A 7719-nucleotide genomic window follows, 5' to 3' on the forward strand; every position below is an offset into this window, starting at 1 on the left:
ATGGCCCCGGGCGATCGAGTTCAAACATGACTCATGTCTCAACCATGGAGATCGTGGGCTAATTATGGTGTGACACGATATATTACAAAACCCCATCCGCTGATCATTAAAGGACCATATCCTACTTCATGATGGAGGTCACAGGTTAAGTTTGTCACTCCCGGATATGGGGTACAAACAGATGTCATTAAACATCTGCTGAACATTAAAGGACAATAACCTAATTCATTGCTGAGGTCACAGGTTAATACTATGGAACTCCACGAACACATGTGGTCCATAGATGGCCCCGGGCGATCGAGTTCAAACATGACTCATGTCTCAACCATGGAGATCGTGGGCTAATTATGGTGTGACACGATATATTACAAAACCCCATCCGCTGATCATTAAAGGACCATATCCTACTTCATGATGGAGGTCACAGGTTAAGTTTGTCACTCCCGGATATGGGGTACAAACAGATGTCATTAAACATCTGCTGAACATTAAAGGACAATAACCTACTTCATTGCTGAGGTCACAGGTTAATCACGGTCATTAAAAAGGTCATAAGGTTAACCCCTAAGGGGGCGGGTCAAATGTCAAAGTCAATCAAAAAAGATGACATTCCGTGAATCGTAACTACTACTCGGGTGGAGTCTAACAGACTGAATGAACCAAGCACAGCTGCAGTGGTTTTAGCCTCAATATAGTATTTGGAGTCAGTATCTTTTCATTAAAATCAAGCCGTGAAACTGAAATTTGTACAAGTAGGCTTTAAGGGAACAAAAAAAAAATAAAAAAATAAAAAAAAACCACACACAAGTCATAAACCTGCAACACAGAAAGAGCACACACACAGCCCAAGTTAATAGCTATTGCATTTAAAGTAGTCAATAACCATGTAAGAACCTCATGAATAGTGCAAGTTTGAGTTGTCCAGCTTCAAACATGTCAGATGTTCAACAAAAGAGGCAGACAATGACTGGTTTTTAAAAGGAGTCATTTAATTCATCCTTTAGCCAGAAATTAAGCACAATCATGGACAGGGAGGCATGTATGTTGTCTCGAACACATCACCTGAAAGTGAAAGGAACAGGAGGTCAGCTTGACATGCATGAGCAACAGGGAATCCAGCCAAAAGCACAAGCCACTGAAAGCATACTTGGCTGATAGTAGTCATAAACCTCAACAACCGCTGGCTTGAGATTCTGCACTGCAAGAACCTGTTTCAGTTGTAGCCTGTAGGTCACGGGGGCACCCTTGGGAACCTGCGAGACAGAAGGGATGAAGAGAAGTACATATGCAGCACACATGGAGGCAAATAGAGAACATACCCAGTGCACATCTCACCTCTTTCAGATACACAAGCACATGGTCATCTCCAGTATCAACCCGCTGCACTAATGGAGCAAATGTATCCAGTGGCGAGCCAAGCTGAGGAAAAGGTCCATTAACATGAAGCAGCGTCAAGCATCTTAGGACTCTGCATACAATTAATCTTAAAGCATACGAACCAGTGAGGTATCCGCTGTGAAACCCGACAGGAGTTTAACGTTAACGATAACCATGTTGGTAGTTGGTTTTGCACCGTTGTACCTAAATAAAAGGGAGATTATAAAATTAAAATGGAACAAGCCAAGCACTTCTGAATTAACAGTTAGCTGCATCTACTAAAATGGCTTAATGCTGCTCAGAGGTGGCATAATGGCATTTATGCAGAAACTCCAACTGTATTCTTTGATATTAGGGGCTGAGGTGGGTCAGAACTACATGATTTGGACTGGATTTTATGTCAAATAGTCACAGAATTGAGCAGGCACAGAGCAGCCTTAGCTCAGCGGTGTAAAGATGCTTTAAGGGTCAAACAGGTCAAAGTCGAAGCGGTTCTTACTTCACAGTGATGTTCAACACGAGATCCGCTCCATGCACTTTGCAGTCTCTTGCCACCTTCACTTCAACGCTAAGTGTTCTGGAAGCTTTAATGGGTGTCGGGATGTTGTACAAACAAGCAACCTGGGAGTACAAAACCAAACATGACAAGGAACTACGACAAGCATAGAGGTAGAAGTTAACCAAGTGAAGGTTCAGACCTGCACAGACACACAGGTGGAGCCCTTCCCTCTAACACTATATCTGCCAGGAACATTCTTCAGCGGCTTCTCCTGATACAGCAGCCTGTTGTCTCGATTCACATTGAAGTTGTACACCTCTCCTGCCACAGACGATGACTGTACAGTAACAGTGCTGGAGCCTTCCAGGCTGAACACTTCAGCGGCGAGCAGAGACAAAGCATGAAGAGCCACCACAGTGTCCTAAAAATAAAGCAGCAGATTAAAACCTCCACTCAGATACGATGTTTGTGCTCATGTTTCGTAGTCAGTCACCTGGGTGGAAGAAAAGCCTCCATAAGGATTCTGATGGGCCACGAGCCAGTTGACAATGCGGTTAGCATAGCCCAGATTAGCTGTCGTGAGAGGCTGTACAGAGAGAACCGCCAGCAGCACATAGGAGCTGATCTCCACCGCCAGAGTGTCACCAGATGTAGTCTGAGACCAGTGGAGCTTAGTGCCTTAAGACGAGACAGAAGGTTGATGCCAAAGAACCTGAACACCTCAAACAAGAGACTAGTGAATCTCACCTTCAGAAATGGCAACGTTGTCCAAGGCATTTAAAAGCTGTGCTCGAGTGCTGGTCTCTCCAGCCAGACTGAAGGTGTAGGCGAGCAGAGCCGTGGTGTAAGTGTTTCCCAGGTTCCCAACGACAGGCCTCAAGCAAGACAGAGCATTGGTGATGATGGGATCCTGAAAGCAAAGCAAATGTCAGACTTCAGAACCAGAAAGCCATCAAGGAGCTGGTAGGCATGTTTTTACCGTTACAAGGACACCTAGTTCAAGCAGCGACGCAACAACGTAGCCCGTCATGGTCACGTTATCACCAACACCACCCTAAAACGCAGCATAATGATTAAGGTCAGTCTCAGACCAGTTACAGCACATTTAAAGAAACATGCACACCTTCATGTCATTGTGGTACAGAGTTCCCTGCTGCATGAAACAGCCATCTGAACCCTGTTTGCCGATCAGCCAATCCTTTGCGCTCTGGAGGACACTGGGATCAATGAAGCTGAAACGCCTTGCTAGGCCAAAAGACCTCATGACAAAGGCGGTCAACCTGGCCATGAAAAGTCTCATTACAACCCAATTCAATGACGCACAATACAAGAACAGCATTAAAACGCACCATGTATTGGATGCATCGTAACCAAACGTGCTGTATGAACCATCACTGTGCCTGTAGTTCAGTTGTCCTTGGTATCCTGTTCAAGTCCAAAAAATAAACTTGTCAGGAATCACATTACACCACATGATGCCCTTGACTTGTAGGATTCAACAATCTGTACCACTCTGAAGGTAACCAATGGCAGTCTGTCGGATGGTTGGGGTGAGCTGTCCAGTGGCTTCCAGGTACTGGAGGATGTAAATATTGGGAGCAAGAACGATCATATTTTGTTCTCCACAGCCAGATGGCATCTGTAATAAGTTATCTAGATTCTTTAGCGCACGACCCATTATGTCCCCTAAGAGGGGAAGAAACTAAGGTCAAACCAAAAAGCCATCAGAAACCAAAGTTATTTTGCTGAAAGTCTCAGCGTCCATTTCTCCTTAATGAAACGCTTTACCAAGGACTGAAACTGAGCACTTGGCTGATCCCTGGATCACATTTGTTGGAAACGTCAGAGACACGTCTTCTGAAAGGAGACTTCCTGTGGACCAAACAGAACCGGAGTGTGCTAGGTTAGTTCGCTGATAGAGGGTGAATGCATTTAGAAAGTCACTGAGTGCAAACAAACCCTTTGGGCACAATAACCAACTCTGGGTGAAGATCCTTTCAACTCCTTCAGGCTATAAAAAAACAAAAAAAACAATGCACCACATCAGTAAAGCAGCATAAGCGCCATGATCAAACACCAGAAAGCTGCTTAACACTTACCAGAACCAGTAGACTGCGAGTAACCAAGTCAATGCGTCCTCTTGTTGGCACGGTCACAACTTCAGTGCCACATCGAACCTGGGATTGTTCAGCCAGAGCACTGACAGTTACATTTACAGATCCTACAGTACAGAGAGTAAGTGAGCAACAACTCATGTACACCTAAATTTAGAAAGATACAAACAGTGCAACAGACCGAGAACAGAAGCGGAGAGAATCCATTTAAAGGTCTTTCTCCCATTGGCACAGAGACAGGATGAATACGGCTCATTTAAAGGTCTAAGACTGAAGTCCAAGGAAGAAGCTGGAGTCACTTTAACCTGCCAGTGAATTGCATGATTAGTGCACATTGAGTAAAGAGGATTCTCTACAGATCCATTTAGGGGTGTGATATTGACACTTCATTTTCTAGGATGGAGTTTTTGCACTAGTAACTTGGCTGGTTTTCATAGCAATGACCGAAGTTCATACACTTACTCTAATCATTCTTGCACGCGAGATATTGCTTAATTGACAAACCAATACTCATGGAATGTGGCCCTGTATTTTACATGGCTAATTCGAACAGCGTTACAATAGGCTACATCTTGGTGTGAAAGCTCAAAGCAAAGTGACTAATATCAGCTTGCACATCTCTAACAGAAATACAAGTCACACACCCCCCCCCCCCCCCCCCATAAATATGAATCCAGACCATGATGCACTTGGACAGATAGTTGAAGACTGTGGCCTTCAGCTCAAAAGACTCTCCACGGATGATGGAGTAAGGCAGGGAGAGCTCCAGGAAGAAGGGCTGGAAGACAGTCAGCTGAACTGGAGGAGCCAAGCCAAAACCTTTGGAGGACAGGCAGAACGCCTCAGTCTCCCATGTGGTGATGGTGTCAGGAACCTTCAGAGGAACTCGTGTGGATCCAGTGTTTCTGAAAAGGACACCGGAAGATATAAACGAGGGGGCCAGGGGAGGCAAACAAATTGAAGCCAAGTGGCTTTAGATCAGTAATGTCAAACTCCGTTCCTGGATGACCACAGCCCAGCAGAGTTCATATTCAACTCGAAACACCTGATCCAGCTATTGAGGCTTATTTGAAAAGCAATACGTTGGAGCATGGTTGGAAACACTTCACCAGTAGTTTGTGGACAAAAGGGCCAAAAAAAGCATAGAAGTCTGGCCTTTCGAAAATACCAGTGTGGACAGGGCCTTGGAGTCAATTTGCTGAAACAAGAGATTCTTTACTAACCCCACTTGAGCAAGCTGCCAGATCCATGTTTCTGGAAAGTAAGTCCTGACGGTCACGTCAAAAGAGGAGCTACCATCACCTCCAGCGCCCTCTCCTACTGGTGCAGCAGCCACTGCAAAGGCTTCAGGACCACGAAAATACACTGAAAGAAATTAATACTAGGAGTGCAACCACCAGTTGAGTTTAACGATTCATTATAAAATGGTGTTAGACGAATCATGTCTGTGCAACAGGCTATCCTACAGTAAGAAACTAATTGTAATAAATCCCCCCCCCCAAAAAAACGAATCTTGTACTACAAGACGCATACTGACTACTGGTCTCGTTAAGGGGGGGAGATTTGTTGCATTATGTATTTATGGTAAATGGTCGCCTTCCTGCAGGATACACAAGGTTTGAAGTTGCCAGAATGAAGTGCTCATTTCACAGAGTTGAAAGCTTAAAATAAGCAGTCCAAGTCTGGAACAAGAACACCACTTAGGCATTAGTTGTGCCAGTGTATTGCACTCAGTAACAAACCTATACAGACTGTTTCCCCTGCCATTTCAGGGGGGCACCCCGCCCCCCTTGAAGGTCAAGTTAAATTCTCTATAGCGCCAGATCACAACAGAAGTCATTTGAAAGTTATTTCTTATAGAACATGTCTATACATTGTCCTCTCATTAAGCAAACTAAATAGCCTTATGTCATTTACATGATGGCATGTCATTTCAGTGTTTTTTTTGCGCTCTGTATCACGCACAGCAGAGTTGCGCCCCACACACGTGTAAATATTAAGCCGCAAAACGATTTTTAAATGAATTTTGCGTGTCTGTTAATGAATGGCACAGATGCGTGGTTTTGTGTAGTACTTGTACGGAAGCGTTCGGGAATCCTCCGGTGATTATTAACATCTGCCGTTTTACTAATGAGGACAAATACATGAACAACATCTCCAGAACTGCTCTGAGAGTCACTTCATGAGCATTTGACCGTCTCATTTGAGTAAAATTATCCCCATGTCATACACAGAAATGTAATGTTATTTACGGCAACCTGTCAAAATAAGTTGTTTAACTTGAGGGCATTGGCAGAAATAGATTACTATTGTGGAGTAGAATGTACGTAACCGACTGCTACTAAAATTAAAACCTTAAGGAAGTATTCAATATTTCAATTGTATTAAATTACCTTTATTTTCCAAAAAAAAAGGTTTAATTTTCACTACAAGAGATTAAAATAATTTTTTATGCCTTAAAACAAAATTTAAAAAAACAGAATTTCTGAGCCAAAAAAAAAAAAAAAAGGCTATTGTAAGAATAAATGAAACTTGTTTTATGCTTTCAAATTAGACCTGCTAAAACAGAATTTGGTTACAATAAAACATAAGGTTGGACAAAAAACATTTCATAGGGCCCTAAACGTAATAAATTGTTAAATTAAGTTTAATGATTTTAATTAGACATGCTTTGATTAATAAAATCTAATTTAACCATTAAAAAGGAGTCCAGGAAAATTAAATCTTACCCCCCCCCCCCCAAAAGCCATAAACCTAGGGGAAACACTGCAGACCATTACCCAGCAAGCCTTTGACAAACCAAAAGATTCACATCAAGAACCTGAAGACATACTGTGATGGAAGTTGCGATAGTAATTCAGGTCTCTGTACATCAGGCAGTGAGGTTCTTGGACAGGCAGATTTGTTGCAACCTTAATCCCCACACTCTGTCAAAGCAAAGCAAAAATGCGCATTTGAAAGTTAAGAGCATCCAGCCAGTAAGTGACTGCAGAAAACTTCCAACCTTGAAAACTTCGTAAGCTTGGCCTGCAGGAACAGCTCGACGGGGGCGAACATTCAGGCACTCCTGTTCATCCTCAACAGGATACAGATCCGATAGTGATCGCACTGGGAGCAAGTCGAACACCTAAAACATGGGGCGGGGGGGTTGACATGGCCGCCGAACACCTCATTAAACAAACAGTTTAAGAGAAGGCCACAGACCGGCATCTCCAAGCATACCACCGAGTGTTGGTCTGGTTCTAAAGGGAGGGTTCACCCAAAAGGTGAACATTCCGTCATTAATTACTCACCCTCATGTCATCCTAAGCCCATAAAACCCAGTTTAAGTTGATGGAATCTGACAGCTCTGACCCTCCCATGGACAGCAAGGGTACTACCACGATCAACGTAGCAAGGAGAGCTGGAAAATAATCCATGTGAAATCAGGGGTTCAACCATCAAAGCTACAAGAATACTGTTGAAATTATTTATTTTGCGCACAATTAGTCTCCTCTGTGTCATCCTAGCACCATTTAAGAGAATATCTACTGAACGCAAACCGTGTACGTGGTCCTGTATCAGCCACACAACACATACATTTTATAATTTGTGCTTCAATTTGAACAAACATACCCATATGGTGCTGCTGACAGAACATACACTGTTTGCGTTCAGTGGATATCCTCCAAAAAAAAAAAAAAAAAAAAAAAAAAGGCCCTAGGGGAATTTTTGAAAAAAGGGTTTTTT

The 7719-nt window shown here is 43.2% G+C and overlaps 1 protein-coding gene and 1 long non-coding RNA gene across 3 annotated transcripts in view; one reads left to right on the forward strand and one right to left on the reverse strand.

Moving 5' to 3' along the window:
• The window catches only part of LOC107564878 (uncharacterized), a 19584-nt gene that overhangs the window by 10831 nt on the left and 1034 nt on the right, over window positions 1-7719 (forward strand). The window contains exon 2 of the long non-coding RNA XR_001606298.1: window positions 6225-6228. This is a non-coding gene — a long non-coding RNA (uncharacterized lncRNA). The remainder of the gene's footprint in view (window positions 1-6224; window positions 6229-7719) is intronic.
• LOC107564877 (alpha-2-macroglobulin-like) overlaps window positions 969-7719 on the reverse strand; it is a 10910-nt gene continuing 4159 nt past the window's right edge. For both annotated transcript variants that reach the window (XM_016250050.1, XM_016250051.1), the window contains 20 exons: window positions 6995-7117; window positions 6824-6917; window positions 5214-5355; window positions 4670-4895; window positions 4172-4295; window positions 3976-4097; window positions 3836-3887; window positions 3665-3748; window positions 3386-3562; window positions 3226-3301; window positions 3000-3156; window positions 2856-2930; window positions 2624-2786; window positions 2370-2554; window positions 2076-2297; window positions 1877-1998; window positions 1500-1581; window positions 1336-1419; window positions 1148-1253; window positions 969-1062 (listed from right to left, as the gene is read on the reverse strand). In XM_016250050.1, coding sequence (XP_016105536.1) covers window positions 1022-1062; window positions 1148-1253; window positions 1336-1419; window positions 1500-1581; window positions 1877-1998; window positions 2076-2297; window positions 2370-2554; window positions 2624-2786; window positions 2856-2930; window positions 3000-3156; window positions 3226-3301; window positions 3386-3562; window positions 3665-3748; window positions 3836-3887; window positions 3976-4097; window positions 4172-4295; window positions 4670-4895; window positions 5214-5355; window positions 6824-6917; window positions 6995-7117 — 2457 coding nt within the window. In that variant the 3' untranslated portion in view covers window positions 969-1021. The remainder of the gene's footprint in view (window positions 1063-1147; window positions 1254-1335; window positions 1420-1499; window positions 1582-1876; window positions 1999-2075; window positions 2298-2369; window positions 2555-2623; window positions 2787-2855; window positions 2931-2999; window positions 3157-3225; window positions 3302-3385; window positions 3563-3664; window positions 3749-3835; window positions 3888-3975; window positions 4098-4171; window positions 4296-4669; window positions 4896-5213; window positions 5356-6823; window positions 6918-6994; window positions 7118-7719) is intronic.

This window comes from Sinocyclocheilus grahami, unplaced genomic scaffold, assembly GCF_001515645.1.
Source record: "Sinocyclocheilus grahami isolate Dianchi unplaced genomic scaffold, SAMN03320097.WGS_v1.1 scaffold968.1, whole genome shotgun sequence".
NCBI classification, from domain to species: Eukaryota; Metazoa; Chordata; class Actinopteri; order Cypriniformes; family Cyprinidae; genus Sinocyclocheilus; species Sinocyclocheilus grahami.